Genomic DNA, 16,630 nt, shown 5'->3' on the forward strand with positions numbered 1-16,630 from the left:
GGGGAATCCCAGGGCTTTTTCCCAGTGCCTAGTGAGAGCCTGGGATATCGTCCTCAGGGTCCCCGGAGTCCTGGTACTGCTGAATGGTGTGGTCACTGACAACCTGATTTCTAGGAAACAGCGATCGGGGAGGCGGAGTGAGGAGACCAGTTACTCCTGGAAACTTAATTGGTCTAATTTGATGAACACAGCACTCTGCTCTGCGCTGAAGAAAAAAAGCAAATGTCGTGTACGCCTGCGCCAGCATGTACTGCGTCATGTAAATGTATGATGACTTGGAAAAGTGGATGAAATGTAAATCGGACACCCCACTTGGGGCAAAGCGGACTGATTTCACACAGTTTTTTGGTGACACATAACCCACAGCTAAAGGTCTGGGGTTATTTGAGGGCAACTGCCAAACACGTGTGCGTGAAAATCCGCCAGGCAGCCATTTATTAATTTAGGAGTATTTGTCATCATGAAATTACTGCTGTTTCCATAAAGACGACTTCTCACCATGACACAAACATCTATGGTCATCGGGGAACACAAAAAGGATCTCGACATCATAGTATACATTATCCATCTTATACACGTAACTCATTAAAAAATACGTGCTTGCCAAAAAATTTTACACTAAATGAAGAAATTAGGTGATTAATTACTGCTTTCCTGTGGCCATGTAATAGATAATTGGTAGAAAAATGAAATGATGATCAATATGACGCCTTTTTCAATGCTATAGATCTATAACATAATGCAAACATGCAAGACTGTGCCGTCAGTTTTAATGTTCAAAAACTGGATGTCTTCATCTCGTCTCTATTAATTTAGCTTCCTCATTTCTGATAGATCCTACCTGTCAGTTTAATTTAATACTGTGGTGATCAATAGGTCAAAAAACACGCAAAACTGTATTTTTTTGATACCGATCTGCCGGTCCACTTTTCATACTCTTAGTTCTTTCCATTATTTTTTTTTCTTGTTTTTTGTTTATTCTTCTTTTGTCCCATTAGTTAGTTATTAATTATATGTGGAGGGCGGGGTTAATTCTGCGGTCGGTAGGGGCTCACGCAGTTGGTAGTGTTTGCGGATACTGCCATTACCCCTTTGGCGTACTGCAGCGTTTAGATTATGGCTGTATTGTTTCATCGTACCCCGATCAGAGCTTTACAATGATGACATTTGTATTGGAAGACACGCGTTCCCCCGCCCCATGTCACCATCTGCGATCAGACATGCCGGGAGCCGCCATCCCTTTGACATATCGTGCCAGAGACTGATGGAGGGACTCGCCTCCCCCGCCCCCGGGGACCGCGTGCTCTTCCTCCGGGTCGCCCTAGAGACCTCATCATCGGCAGCGCTGCCATGGTAACCCCGACACAGCAAACACGCGTCTCCCAGGCTCCGCGGGTCGCGCCACACGTGGGGCGCCAGGAGGAGGAGAGGAAATGCACGTCGGTGCGCTTTCAAGCATCTGATTCGCCATTAGACGCCCGAATCCATGATTCTGGAGTAGCTCGTTTTGACAAAGTACTTCACAAGTTCTAATATTTCACATTGTTTTTGAAAGAAAAAACAAAGTAAAATCTGTTGTAGACAGGGACGTCGCTGGGATTATTTTAGGGGAGCTATCCCTCTAAAATGTTTTACGGTCAATAAGGATTGTGTTCCGAGATGACCTCATCATGTCACGGATCTAAGTGCTGGAATTCCAACATGGCGTTTCAGGCAGATTACAGAAGAGTGGATTCTGTGGTAAAAGTTATTCCCTTTGGCATGTATTTTGGGTCTTAAGATTTGAAAGACCGTCACATAAATTAAAACTGTATAACGCACTGAAGGAAAGGGAAAACTGGAAAAGAATAACAGGATCTCTTTAAACTGTGGATTATTTAACCTGGAATAATGGTAAATAAATGCCATCATACATACATCCCTAACAGCCTAAATGTAAAAAAAGTGGAGAATATTCAGACCGTAATTGCCGATTTAAAAAAAAAAAAGTTCTGAAGTTTTAAAAACTCATGCAGCGTGTTCTGGTGATAGCTTGACCAGGCTTTGACAAAAGCTGGAAAGCGGAAATTAAAACGGGGAAAAAAATAAGCTCTTCACTGGATCCCACTGGGAAGTTTGCAAAAAAAAAAGTCAAGCGACATACTAAGCAAAACAAAGTTTTTATTTTAAAGTTGCAGGAAACTTCTTTTCAGCGGTTTGCACAAAGGGAAGTAAAATAAATCTCCTCGCCTGCTCCCTCTCACCGCTCTGCCAGTGGGTAAAACCAAACAAAGGTCGGGGAACGGACTCTCCGCAGCGAACCCGAGTCCGAAAAACTGGGCACCCTTTTCAATCCGGCCCTCGCTGTTCGCCTCTCATGCTGCGCTACCACCTGCTTCCACCGGACATCTTTTCTTTCCTGCCCCTGGGCGGCTGCTGAGGTGTTAAGAGAAGAAAAAACAGCCGTCCCTGGGCGAGGCCTCAATGGCAGTGCGGTAGCCAGGTGTGACTAGCTGCCCCTTGGCGTCCACGGGCGTGCGTGGCCCCCGCCGCTCGCCAGACTGCCAGGCGCAATCACGTGCTCAGTGAAAGGTCGCTGCTGCCGGTTCGGTATGGTGTCTACCCCGCTCACGTCTGGCCCGAAGCTGTAAGCTCATGTTTTGGTGTACTCTCCTGCGCTGTCTTCACATATGGTCCTACATTATTTGATGGGAATTTGGGGGTATCTCTGTTGTGTATCTTGCATGTTGTATTGGTTCTCTGTCTGTAATCCTTAATTGTCTGTTGTCAAGCTGTGCTGAGAAAAGAATTCCACTGGCTTTGCTGGTGTGGCAGTAAAAATTTTGATTAGCGCTGATGAAGAGTGATGTCCTTAACTGTGGTGATCATGTACGCTGCCATCTGTCATGTTAGAATATTATTCCTGAGTTGTGTTTCTGGTGCTATTGCAATTTACTGTTTTTTTTTTGTTTTTTTTTTAGCTAGTTCACTTTAACTGTTGGTTTATGCTGTTTTATACCGTGGTATTTAGTTTTATTCCATAGTTTCTTGTTTTTCCTACTCTTGTTGTTGCAGTATTGAATCAGGTATTTGTTGGGCACAGCTAAAGGCAGCTAAGGATGTCCTGGAAAAATAATTGGTTTAGCGATTCTGCTGTTTAGTTAGAACTGAGAGAAATGTTTATAAATGCCTGCTGGTCTCTGCGCCCCATGTGTGTAACACCTCTTAATTATGTTTTTTTTTTTTTTTGCTTTTACTTGCATTCACAGGCAGGGGGCAGCCCTGTAGGACTTGGTGGAGGTGGCGTCCAATGGCGGGCGCTCTCAGGACTACTTGAGGGCTGCTCTGTGGAGGAATCCACCAGCACGTGGTGGAGATACCACGCAGCTGCCCGTCCCTGTTTCCCGGAGCCCCGTGACATTGACATCCCGAGCAGGCGGCCTCACGGAGGCTGAGGCAGGTGTGACATGCCCCGTGTGAGAGAGGCTGACTCAGGGGCCACGAGGCCGTCAGTGAGGATTAACTGAAGATTGATTTATTAGCATGAGCAAACCTGATTGGATGACGTGGCTTTGAAGGCCTCAGAGGTAATGCTGCTGTGAATCGTGCAAGAGTGACAGGCAGTGTTAGGGCTGATTCACAGTGATGTTCAGCTTAACACACATGTACTGGGTGTCCCTCCTTCAGGATTTTTTATCCGGTAGTGGCTTCTGCTTTAAATAACACAGGGTTTCCAGCGGAACATTACAAACATTTCAGAAAGCTACAGGGAGTCCCTGAAACCTTCCAAACTGTGTTGGCCATGATGGTGTGTTTATAATTAGTTATTATAACAACAGTGACTTTTTTAAAATAATATTTTCTTTACCTAATGAAGAATAAAATGCAAACCTATAGTTTCATAGGTATTTAAGGTATTTCATAGACATAAAGGCTTGCACTGTTGTGGAATTAATATTTTTGTGTATTAAGTCTACAGAGAGGTTTTTCATATTGAGATTGTGTATAGTGTACTGTGACCTCCGCAATTTTTAATTTTATTGTAACACAATCCGATCTTTTATTTTCAGGAATTTCATTATCAGTTTGTTTATATATACACTTACAGGATATTGATATGGTGGAGATGCACTCGGAACAGAATGCCAGTCCATCAAAGGGCGTATACACACATTAAAGGTGGGGCCTGTGCCCACCCACCCAGCAAGGGCGGCTTTCGAACCCTCAACCCTGGAAGGGGAAGGCGATCGCGCATGCCCGCTGAACCGCCATGCTGCAGCAATCATGCTTAGTCAAATATCAAAATCTTACATTTTATTATGGTCAGCTATACTCCATGTATTCCGCTGCAAGGAATTCTGGGACAGAGTCCTCTTCCATCCCTGGTCACCGTGGGCCAGCTGTGGGATTCCTGAGATTTCAGGACAAGAGTCCTCTCATTCCTAACGTTAACTTGACAGGAACGATGCAGCTCATTAACACACACCTCCTCCCCCCCACCCCCGATGGTGCAGATAGGCTGCCTTCGGCTAACAATGACCGTCCTGGGTCTGGCCTGCAGGGTGGGCCTTTCTGCTATTCTTGGTGCTCTTTGGGGTCATGGTTCATCTTTACTCTGTCCTCCGGTTATATAAACTTCCAGTCACTTTGGGACATGAAATAACCCCAGTACGTCCTGACTTCTCTCGTACCCCCTGCCAGGAGAGTTTATTCTCTGTTTGGTTTTTAATTATAAGCTTTTCCTGGGTATTTTGCAGAGACAGTAAAAGGCAGCTCAGTTTGTTTTGCTCATAGTTTTCCGCTATTAGTGCATTTTTCTAAATGGATATTGCATTTTATATCTTTATAACGATACATAATATAGACACAATATATATATATATATATATATATATATATATATATATATATATATATATATATATATATATATATATATTGCTTATGAACTTGTTCATTTTTGTTTGTATGTTGCAGAGTGTACATTTTGTTTGATCATTTTGCTTATTTTGAAAGTTGTTGAAATGTTAATGTTGCAGTGTTTTTAAACTTTGAAGCTTAGGCAATATCAGTCAGTCCTTCGAAATAATAACAAAAGTACATGCAAGTATATCCATCCATCCATCCATCCATCCATCCATCCATCCATCCATTTTCCAAACCGCTTATCCTACTGGTTCGCGGGACATGCAAGTATATTGTCTCCAAAATTCAATTGGAGGATATTTGTTTATCCTTGTTTATCGTCTCTGATTATAAAAGCTTTTTTTTCTCATTTACTTTCAGGAGACCTGGAGACCACTGTATCTGTACGGTTTAATGGGTACACCTGCTTGTTAACGCAAAAACAGCCTGCTCTTCCAAACAGGGTCCAGAGGTTCAGAATCACATGGCTGCAACTGAATACATGCAAAACAGACACAGGGTCAAGAGTGTGGTCGTCGGTGCCAGACACGGTAGTTCCAGTATCTCAGACATGACCGACCTCCCTGGCATTTTCACACGTCGCTGTGTTGAGAGTTTACAGGGGATGGTGCGATAAACATAAAAACACCCAGTCAGCAGCAGTTCTGTGGGTGAAACTGCCTCGTTAATGAAGGAGGTCAGAGAAGAATGGCCAGACTCGTTAAAGCGAACAGGAAGGCCACAAGTGCAAAAATACACCAGCTTGGTACCACAGCGGTGAGGAGAACGGCTTCTGTGAACATGCAGTTTGTCTCTTTTAAAGTGATTCTGGATGCAAAATGGGTACCTGCTAGGTACCAAATAAAGTGTGTTCTACCCAATACTATCTAGGTGTAACAAATTGGGTCCCACCTGGTACAAGAGTCACCCTCCCCATCAGTTGACAACTATTACAAACTATGTAAGCATTTGTTGTTGACTTAATGACCAAAAAATGTGGATCGTGTGGCTAAATCATATTTAGCTAGATAGTTGGAAGCTGGATTTTCCTTTTACCTCCTCTTCTCAGGAAGGTTTAAGAAATATAAAAAAGATGTAAAAAAATATATATATTCTCAGAATTGTAGCTGAGCTTTGAGGGATGATAAGGGCACCAGCCACATCAGAGGCTAACATCACACGCGGCTCAGCCCTGTCTGTATTCAGCCCTGCCTGGTACTCGAGGGCTTTCATGTTGTGGTATTTTCTCCATTATGTGTTATGATTTATGTTGATATTATGCTATCAGGTATGTGATTTGCATTATTGAAAGATAATTAGAATATCACAATAGAGGCTTTACTGTTGGCTAATTCTATGTTAGGTGTATTTTATGATCTTAATACATCTGGCACTGTAATGTCACGCCTGCCTGGTGCCTTAGCCTGGATTTAATATCTGAGAGGTGATACCATTGTAGTAGGGAGGTTCTGCAAGGGCTGATCCCAGATTATATACCTTTTGCTTAGATGGCAAGTCAATTATATATGGGAATTGCCCCTTAGCTGTAAAAAGGGCCTTTCTGTTCTTCTAAGGCGCATTTAGCATCAAAAAAGAGTACTTTTTAAACTGTATATGAGTGCATGACTGGCGGGATCTAGGTGTTTATGATCTCTGCATCTTACTGTAACTGTCACCGCGATGTTACTGTGTTCACCAAGATTCATGACCTTTCAGTCATTTCACCGCTTGTCCTGCTGAAGGGTTACAGTTCATCAACATAAACATGTTTGCAAAACCTGGTAGACCTCATTGTCCTTTTTCTTTACTGATCCATGCGCCATCTTTCCTGTTCTCTCGCCAGCCGTGTATTTTTGATGCAATTAGGAGACGACTTTCTTATGTTCTCACATTCTCCAAAGTGTTTTTTTTTCATGGTCTCTAAACAGTGAGAATTCTGCCTTCTGAGTTAGGGCTGATCTGAATTCATACTAGTCAATACGCTTTCTGATTGCATGTTTTATTTAACAGCCCGCTCAGTCCTCGCCAACCAATTCCTTAAGTCGAGTAGTTTAGCTGTGCCATTTCACCACGAGTGATTAGCACTGAGCGATGTAGCCTCCGGGAAACTGTGCCGATACCTCCCACGACACACCTGCTGAGGAGGAAGGGGGTGAATTCATTTCCTATGCAGGTGGGTCATTTCTAGAAGGTTTTCTCAGTGAAGGATTCATGAGATGAAGCCTGTTTTGTTGACTGGTACATAACTGGTACATTGTGTTAACTGGTGGGTGGTGTATGGCTGTGTGTTAGGACTCTCGATGATGTGTCTGAAATCGGATGCTTGCTGGTTCAAACCCCAAAGCTAGCAGAGTGATTTCACCATTGTGCTCTTGAGTAAGACCTTAACCGCCAATTGCTTCAGCGACTGTCTCTGCACTCTTACTTGTAAGTCTCTTTGCCGAAGAATACTTTCTAAATAAATAAATGTACTTAAGATGGCATGATGGCTAAACCCTAGTTCACACTTCAGTTTTCTGTGTGCGTGATTGGTGCGGGCAGTTTCTTTTGTACACACTGCATTTGTCTGTGAATGCAGATGGTCACAGTCAGTGCATGCATACAGCTGTGATACTCCACCAGGCCAGTAGAGGGCAGATGATCTGCAACAAACACAAATACAAGCAGCGTAGTGAAACAGGTGCTATGAACATAGTCTTATAGTTGTTAGTTTAGGCTTGGGAGGTATTAAGGTAATAGCTCAGCATTTTGAAATCCTTGCAGCAAAATTAGCCTGGAACCTCCAAGTCCTTCCATCCCTGCTCCGTCACCCAATTGAGCTAATTTAATTGCCAAGTTGCAAAATCCCAGCGTAGTGTTGCTTTTGATGACTGGGCTGTATTTAAAAGTTACATTTGCGGGTACCTTGTCACCTCCTACAACAACTATTCTTCTTCTGGTCTCTGTTTACCTCTGCTGTGAGAAAGTCAGTGCTGCCCCCTATTGGAAATACCTAGTCAATTTCCTAGCACTAGTGTAGTCAACCCGCACCGACATGCACGACACCCATGATCACTGCCAGACATAAAACTCTGGGCTACACTGGCACCATCTGATGACAAAATTTTATGTCGCTCACCCTGTACATGGACTGTAAGCACAGACAGAAAAGTGAGATGTGAACTGCTCTTTAGAATCTATTATGGTCTGTTTTCTAATGCATGCAGGGTTAGGGGTTCGAATCTGGTTCTGCGTGTTCATGTGGCACTTGCGTGTTTGCAGTCCAAAAAACATGGTACTTAAGCACATTGAGTGCGTGTCTTGTGATGTGTCCCATGAAGCACTGTAATCTCGTCCAAAGTGTCCCAACTATGTCTCCTCTGATTCCTGGGACGCGGTTCCAGCTCATTGCGGTCCTATAGTTATGGAAGATAGACGTATGGTTGTAATGTACAGTAACATAAGAGCCGCATGTAGTATAACTGTATTCTGGACTCGTCCCACAAATGAACTGCAACGTCAACATCAAGCATTTGCTGTCTGAGTGACCGATGCTGCCTGGTCTGTTTGTTTTACAGTAGGCAGCATCTTCTAATTCTATGAACAGCGAGTAACACCATTCTTTCAGTTTCATTGTTGATGTATTTAACTCAGGCATTGCTGTATGTACATAGTAAGGCCATTATAGTTTGCCTGCGTGATTTCTTATGCCATGATAAGCTATAACAGTATATCCATTTTTAAAAGCAAAAAAATGACCATGCTGGTACAGTATACATGCAAACATAATGTTAGTAAGATAGAGATTCCTTGACCAGACATGCCAAACTTCTCCTTAGAGAAACAGGCATATGAGTAAGCAAATATGTATCAAGAAATATGTATCAGCAAATACGTATCAGAACAGCAACAATAAGAAAATAAATCATATTCTGATAGGGATTCAAGGGAATCGTGGCAAGACCTTTATTATCAAATACAGAAGTCATTCTGGAAAGCATTTCAAGGGGGTGGCAGAGTTGGGGTGGGGGTGTTGCGATGATATTCTGTTATCTGCCATTGATCTTACAAAAGTATCATAAAAACAATTTGGCATTAAACAAAGAGAATGGCAAGTTGCCTTTTCTTTACCCCTGGAAAAAAGGACGAAAGTGCAAGAGGGTCGTGTACAAAGAGCTTGTGCCTGGATGCTTTTACTGCAGTTAGAAAGTGGGAGGAAGCCTGGAAAGACGGAGTGAAAGATCCTGCTTTCACATGGCATTACCAGTGCCTCCCATACTGAGGAGGAGCAGAACCCCCCCACGCAGAGCTATAGACGGTCCTGCGAGGATTCAATCCAGACACCTCCTTCAAAATATACAAGTAATTCAACAAGCTCATATTCATGTCATCTGATTTCATAAAGAACTATTATGTACTTACAGTTAAAATAGTTTTACAATTCTTTAGGAAAGTATTACCATAGAAAAGAGTTTGCACACAGAAAAACACAATTTAAAATACTAAAATACATAAATACAAGATAGGTCAAAGCTAAAGAATTTCAGCATATTAAGTCCTTACCCTTATGAGGTAATTCACTATGAAACAATAGGGCAGTTTTGTCGTGATTTTTAAATGAAATTTCTTGACCAACTGTGTTTATCTCTTGTTTTCTTCCACCAGAGTTAACTGGAAATGTATCTTTGTGCATAAGAATCATTTCATATTTACAAATGGCTGACTCTTAATAAAAAGAAGACACCTTACTATAGTGATTTTGAAGACAAGTCATCCAACTTTTTCTGGAAGCCCTCTATGAAGCTCTGGCTACATTGAGTTCAGTTTTCCCCAAGGTACAACCCTCCGCTGGAGAGGTACGCATCACCTGGATACATTCCTTGGCATTCTCACTGAACCACCAAAAGAAAAACTACGTAGACACATTTTACACGTAGTGATACAGTACAGACAATGCGCAGGATGAAATCATATCAGGTCAGTCAAATGTAATTTTTACATTATACAGAATATTATAAAGAATATTAATGTTAGATTGGGGTAAAAAAAAAAAAAAAAAAAACATACGTTATAAATATTGTGGATGTGCTTCAGGACCCACTGTATTATTCCATGGTGTGATGCCACTGTCTAGAATTTTCTGAATTCCACATTGTCAGTTTCGTTAATGACACCAGCTGAGCCGGTCCTGATGCAGCAAAGTTATCCCACACAATTCTGTGCCCAGTGATAAGTCTGACGGACAGGGTGGGGTTCCTCTATTAAACATCGCGTTGGGTTTCTACCAAAGTGTATATTTCCAGCCTTTTTCTGATCTGTCCAGATGTCAGATGTCCTGTGGAATATCAGGGTTTCCAGAAGCTCTCACTTGTCTTCCATTTTGACAGCTGAGGCCAACGGTTGAGTACGGTTGAGTACGGACATTAACTTTGATTGTAGCGTCCTGCAGATGCTTAGGATTTGCTGTGTTATCTCTTCGAGGATTCCTCAGGGAGTTCTTAAGGGAAGATTATAGTGGGATGTCAGCAACTGCTGTGGTTACTCTGAATTAATTTATGACTGTAATGAATATACATGCTTCAGTATCTGAAACACACTATCCAGATAATATCCGGATAATACCCATCTTCGATAACTGTACCAGGGTTTCGCAAACTACACTTACTAAATACTTGGTTTCAGTTACACAATTATGCAATAATGTGTATTTGCAATTAAAATTATAATTTGGCTGGTAAATTGACTCCTTCAATGAAAAGTAATCACATTTTATTTAATTGATTACAATTTGTATATTAATACCAATGCATGTTATTCATATTAAACAAAAACCCTATTCAAGCTTTTGATCTTCTAAACCAAACTACTCATGCTTTGAAACCAGCATCGTCATTTGTACTCCACATATCAAGTTTTTGACGGCCTAAGTTAAATTATTTTATAATAGCCTGTCACTTATGATAACATTTGCTTCACTCTACATACATTATTTACATTTTGTCATGCGATCTAGCAGAAGAATCAAAACAATTATATGCAATATATAGTATTAAATATATAATAGTGTCTAACAGGGGCGCCGCTAGCAATTTTGGGCCCTATGACAAAATATGAGGTTGGGCCCCCCTACCACACCCATTCAGATCTCTGGGGGCCCCTAAAGGGCGTGGGCCCTTAGAATTGTCCCAACTTTCCCCCCCTTAGCGGCGCCCCTGGTGTCTAATATATAAAATATAGTTATACATACTGAATGGTGTATTGAAAAAAAATGTAAAAGGACTATAAATGACAGTTACAAATACGGCTTCATAAAAGAGTCATATTAGATTGAATACCATGTATCATTATGTATCAGAAATGAAGGCAATCTGACCAATCAGCACGAGGTGGCCTACAGATTTCTGATATGTCTGTGCCCAAACTGCGTGTACATCAGTCAAAAAATAGTCAATTACGTAGCAGGCCAGCGGGAACAGTTTCAAAAAAACATAACAAATGTAGAGATCCTGCAAAGGGTAGCTGCAAATTAAAACTTGCCTGCAGTCAAGATATCAGTGAAAACAACACAAGTATGAGAATTACTGCAGAACTGAATCAGCACCTGTGTGACCCAGTTGAAGTCATAAGCTTCACAAAGCTGAAATTTATGGCAGGGAACTTAAACGATTTGTATCCAAGACATAAAGATGTATAACCTGCCGTACTGAGCGCAAACCTTCCTACGTCCAGACGCCTATGTTTACTACTGGTGAACATAGTTTCAGATGGACAAACATCACGTGGGAGTAAGTAGGTCTGCTGATTGCCCTGCATGATTGTATAATGGCCAAAGAATACAAAGCGTTTTTACAGGACCAGGAGCAAACATGGTAAATTCCAGCATGATAATGCGCCCATACACACTCATAAACAAATCGAAGGACAGTTTCAGGAACACCAAAAGCGAGACACTTTCAGAGCCCAATCATTAGATCATTTCCCTTATGTCATTTCCCGTAACAGCTAACATCATGGTAATTTAAGCTAAACACTGTCATCCCTATCAAGAATCAGTCCTCAACTCCACCTACACAGAACTGCAATGCAAATAGTCACATTGCAAATTTTTATGTTCTGATTTTCTGTATTTTCTTGCTTTGCCTATAGAAACTGAGTTTTCATTATGACATTACGCAAGCTTCACATTTTCATCCTGGCACATTTTTACGACAGGCGTTTCATCATGCGGGTGCAGATCAGCCAACCTCCACGCATATGCTGTGGGACATCTGCAGATTTAACAATTTCCCTCCATTTCTGAATGGGATGCCATTTTTTTTTCTTCTCGTGGTGCCTAGTAAGCAGTATTGTCAAATCAGGAGAAGTGACCGGCTTAATTAAAACCAGCTCCTAGTCTCCATCACTGAAGTACAACCCATTTTTGGGATGTCAGCGCGCTGGGTGTGAAATGACTGTCTGTCAGATTAGCTCTATGAATCTCAGCATGACTATGTATTACACACATATCTTAGCATATGTTGGTCATGCCAACGTGCAGTTAGCCAGATGGAAATTAAGGCTGGCTCCGGCGGGGGGGGGGGGTCACCCTGGCCTATCCAGTCCTACTCTGTCAGAAGTCCCTCCCCCAGCCTCCTTAGATAACCCTATGGCCCACCCAGTACTTCAAAGCTGGACAATGGAATAGTCCAGAATCCAGATCGTGCAAATATCTTTAACTATGTTGTTGTACAGACTGACTTCAATGTACTGATCCCCAAATCAGTCGAAATGAAATGAATAAATGTCTTACACCTGTTCTGCTAGATAATGTGCTGAGGACAGTTTAATGCCACGCCAACAAAAAAGGATCCGCAGTTAGCTTCATACATCAGAGAGTCATTTGTTTTTCTCTTAATGCTTGGCATCCCGTAGAAATGTTTTCCTTCCAAAGCAGACTCCTGATGTGGTCTTGCTCGTTGTCTTGTACATCCGTTCAAGGGAAGCAGCGTTTAAACACAGACCCAGCAAACCAATGACAACAACGCAATGGCTTATGTACCATTGTATCATAGGTTTAATCCCTGTTCCTTTTTGTTTTTACTTATGATTTACTATTAACAATAATAACTTTATTCATTACATAAATACATATGGAAATTAATATTGCTTCCATATTGTCCAAACTGTAATAATAAGAATAATAATGATGATAATAATAATAATAATAATAATAATAATAACAATCTTTTCACATTGAAAAGGACAGGGATAAGGGTAGTTTGTTTAAGATTCAGTAATTGTGTGTTAAAGAAGTGGAAGGAAAACACACGATGCAAAGTGATTAAGACGGCAATACTGATCTACAGAAAGTGGAGATTTCGTTCTGTGGTCTGAGTGTGTCACATGATAACATAGGTTGTCGTGGTAACCATAGATTGTTTACTTCATCACGCGTCAACATCGAATGTCAAGCACAGTGTTTCAAATTCATTTAGACGTGATGAGCAGTGTGTAGCTTACAAATATACAATTTATTTGACAAGTGATAAGTTCCTCCGATATTTAAAAATACATTCATTTGTTTGTCTTTATGGAAACAAACTAAAAATAAATAAAACATTAACTTTAATGCTCAAATTTGGACATTGATTAAGTATGAAATTTTTTGTAATACATTAATTTTAAAGGTAAATTATTCTCATATTGACTAAAAGGATATGTGTAACTTCCATTATTGAGATCATTTATAATTACTTTTTACACTGTAGGTAGCTTGCTGTGGTATTTCAGAGATTAAATGCGTATTTATACAACATATACACCAACCTATAAATTAACCAATGCCAGGTTTGAGTGGCACAATTAATGAAGTGCCTGAAAATGTTGTAAAACTGTAGACAACTCTACACTTTAGGATCACCATGTGAAACTGTCCTCATTAAAATATTTTCTCATTGAACACACATTAATCCTTGAACATCAATCGTAATTAATAAAGGATTGAATCTATGAAATGTACATTTTGTATATGTCAATACATAGTTATCCCTTTATCTCATTGTATTACCACCAGTATAAGCTACACATGCTTTTAAATTGTTAACGTGGACGATTAAACACTGAGATAATTTGAAACCATCTATCTCATTAAAAAAGAGACTGTAAATACAGCCATACCCGTATTAACCCTTAAAAGAAACGGACGTAACATCCTTAAAGTTGCACCTCGATAAGGAATCGATACCAGGCACACGCTGAAGCTATTGCTACGAAATGAAGCCCTTTTCACGTACGTGCAAGCGCTTAGCTGATGAGGACAATCTACAAAACTGGATGAAAAAAAATTCTGCAAAAGTAAAAACAGTAAAAATGCAAGAGTGTCGCATACCTGACTGGATGTCTCCAGATAACAAAATAATTAGGCTAATTATTGCTAATTAAAATCAGTGTTCCTCACTGGGCTTCTCAAGGATAATCATCTGGAAGTAGTGGTCTTGAATTGCACTGTCTTTACACAATACAGTATATAAAAACACATCTTAAATATTTAATAAATAAAACTGTCCCTTCGTGCACAATAGAATATTAACACGCAGGTCTTTTGCCTTAAATTCATTACCTGGTATCCATATTGGGAAATAGGTTGGATCCTGTCAACCTTTGTCCTTAAAATTTTATTGAAAATGATTGTCACATGCTTATCAGTGGAATATGGCTAATGAAGAAAATAAAATAAAGAAAAACATGCTAGGCATAAAACTACGTGTAAACTCAAAGTGCGACAATGCCAAAATGTAGCTAAAAGTACAGTATTTTTATTTCAAAAGTTTTAAACCTGCCCTTTTAATATGTTACAGTGTGGTAACATTCCACTTTTATTGCAAACTATCCCAATTGCAAAAGAGACATTTTCTTTTTACATAGAAAAATATCAAATATAATATTACTCCTATGAAAGACTGATAACGTATACAAGCGTTATACTTTGCTATCAGAATTACGTTACATTTGTTGTTTTCTTTCTATGACTTAAAGCTGTACGTTATCATAAGGAATCACACCAATATAAGTAAGACCTTTAACGAATGCAAACAGTCAGGCATATTTTGTTGATATTGATAAATTGTAGTTCCTTGTCTAATAAAGGATTATTACATTGGTGATATAATTATTGTGACCCTGCAGGTGTCTTCTGTGCAAATAATCCTGTAGCATATTTTGTTGTAAGCAAGGTGAGAAGGTTGTTGGGGTTGTCGCTTTGATATACGTTTTCTTTTGTGTGCTCCAACAAAAAGGTACAAAAAAAAACATAATTATATATTATTCGGCGATACCTTGTGGCTGACAACCAAGGGTTAAGCATGATATAGTCAGTGTTGTCTGATCTCTGTTACATTCAGTAAACCCAAAAAAAATAACAAAAGATAAATTTCTACCTAGCACTACAAATATGTCTCACGGTCAAAGTCAGGATAAAGGAAGCTTTCACTCAAGTCAGTGCTTTTGGAGTCTGGTATTAGAAAGGGGAAAAGGTCTATATGAGCCTTAGTCACACTATCGTAAGATGGTGGTGAGGAAGTCAAAGACAATGCCTCCACCATCCCTGTCTCAGCTCCATAGTTTTCCTGTATCATGGAGGCTATGAGACCTTCCTTCTCAGGGGCCTCCTCTCCTTCTAGTTCCGAGGGTGTGTTGATCTGCCGGTAAAAGAAAGAAGCCTGTTTCATCTGTCGTCGGATCAGATGCCTTCTGTATGCCCTTTGGATAACGACAGCCGACAGCTCTTCCTGCTTGCGCCGGAGAGTTGTGGTTATGGGCTCGTAAGAGCGCTTGGACGGGTTGGTCAGCATGAACTTCTCTTCCATCTGCTGCTTCAAAGCGTCCATCTCCCCAGACTCTCCCAAAACCCTTTTGGTTAAAGCGAATAAGATATCCAGGCAGTGGATCTTGTCCCCACTGACCATGGGTAGGTCCATTGAGATCAGTTTTAATTTGTTGGGCTTGGAGATGCGCAGCGGTTCCAACAAAGTGTCAGCGAAGTCGGAAAGCTTGGAGTACTCAATGAACTGCGTGGCCTCGGGGTCGAACTTCTCCCATACTTCGTAGAACATTTCGAAATCGTCCTCACTCAAAGGTTCCGTGCTCTCCTCTGTAGCCACGCTGAAGTTCTCCAGGATGATGGCTATGTACATGTTCACCACTATGAGGAAAGATATGATGATATAGGACACAAAGAACGTGATGCCCACAGAGGGGTTCCCACAATTCCCTTTGGCATTGGTGCCAGAGTGTACGATATTGGGATCACACTCCTCTGGAGAATTGTTCAGGATGGGACTGAGCAGGGCATCCCACCCAGCTGATGTTGTGATCTGGAAGAGGCAGATCATGCTGTTCCCAAACGTCTCGAAGTTGAACATGTCGTCAATCCCGCCCTGTTTCTTGACATAGGCAAAATTGGACATACCGAAGATGGCATAGATAAACATTACCAGGAAAAGCAGGAGGCCGATGTTGAACAAGGCCGGTAGGGACATCATTAAGGCAAAGAGTAAGGTTCTGATTCCTTTGGCGCCTCGTATAAGTCGGAGGACACGCCCAATTCTCGCGAGTCTGATGACTCTGAAAAGAGTTGGCGACACAAAGTATTTCTCTATAATGTCAGCAAGAACAATACCTGCAAGAAAAAAAAAACACACACAAAATTTCATGTTATATAACATGTCCTCCTTATCTACAGAGTAAAAGCTATATAATATACAGGATTATGCCTTTGCATTTAATGAAC

General features: G+C 40.9%; 1 protein-coding gene and 1 long non-coding RNA gene across 2 annotated transcripts in view; one reads left to right on the forward strand and one right to left on the reverse strand.

The window, feature by feature from the left end:
* The first annotated feature begins 1,439 nt into the window (after positions 1-1,439).
* On the forward strand, positions 1,440-6,629 carry LOC125744572 (uncharacterized). Its single transcript, XR_007398450.1, has 3 exons — positions 1,440-2,626; positions 3,249-3,439; positions 5,266-6,629. It is a non-coding gene; the product is annotated as an uncharacterized LOC125744572 (long non-coding RNA).
* Positions 6,630-13,258: 6,629 nt separating this feature from the next.
* Positions 13,259-16,630, reverse strand: part of LOC125744379 (sodium channel protein type 4 subunit alpha-like) — a 117,142-nt gene continuing 113,770 nt past the window's right edge. The window contains exon 27 of the mRNA XM_049016125.1: positions 13,259-16,519. Coding sequence (XP_048872082.1) covers positions 15,285-16,519 — 1,235 coding nt within the window. The 3' untranslated portion in view covers positions 13,259-15,284. The remainder of the gene's footprint in view (positions 16,520-16,630) is intronic.

This window comes from Brienomyrus brachyistius, chromosome 1, assembly GCF_023856365.1.
Source record: "Brienomyrus brachyistius isolate T26 chromosome 1, BBRACH_0.4, whole genome shotgun sequence".
NCBI classification, from domain to species: Eukaryota; Metazoa; Chordata; class Actinopteri; order Osteoglossiformes; family Mormyridae; genus Brienomyrus; species Brienomyrus brachyistius.